Source organism: Corvus brachyrhynchos, unplaced genomic scaffold (assembly GCF_000691975.1).
Source record: "Corvus brachyrhynchos isolate BGI_N302 unplaced genomic scaffold, ASM69197v1 scaffold215, whole genome shotgun sequence".
Classification (NCBI taxonomy): Eukaryota; Metazoa; Chordata; class Aves; order Passeriformes; family Corvidae; genus Corvus; species Corvus brachyrhynchos.
This window is the reverse complement of record NW_008237887.1, coordinates 843,039-843,258: the sequence shown is the minus strand read 5'-3', so window position 1 is coordinate 843,258 and position 220 is coordinate 843,039. Positions and strand designations below refer to the sequence as shown.

Genomic DNA, 220 nt, shown 5'->3' with positions numbered 1-220 from the left:
CTATAACCCTCCTGTCCTCTCCTTCTGCATCCCCACTTCCCCCTTTAACCACCGTGCCCTTTTTACCCCACAGCCCCATAAACATTCCCTGCATCCCCTTTTTCCCATATATCCTCTACACTCCACTGCACCCTCATTTCCCCCCAACCCCCCCTGCACCCCATAAACACTTCCCACACCCCCTTTTCCCTCATATACCCCTCTACCCCCCCCTGCACCC

At 55.9% G+C, this 220-nt stretch overlaps 1 protein-coding gene across 1 annotated transcript in view; it reads left to right on the top strand.

Annotated features, from left to right (window-relative positions):
* HSPG2 (heparan sulfate proteoglycan 2) overlaps nt 1–166 on the top strand; it is an 11,179-nt gene extending 11,013 nt beyond the window's left edge. Inside the window, exon 7 of the mRNA XM_017732704.1 lies at nt 74–166. Coding sequence (XP_017588193.1) covers nt 74–166 — 93 coding nt within the window. The remainder of the gene's footprint in view (nt 1–73) is intronic.
* Nucleotides 167–220: the final 54 nt, after the last annotated feature.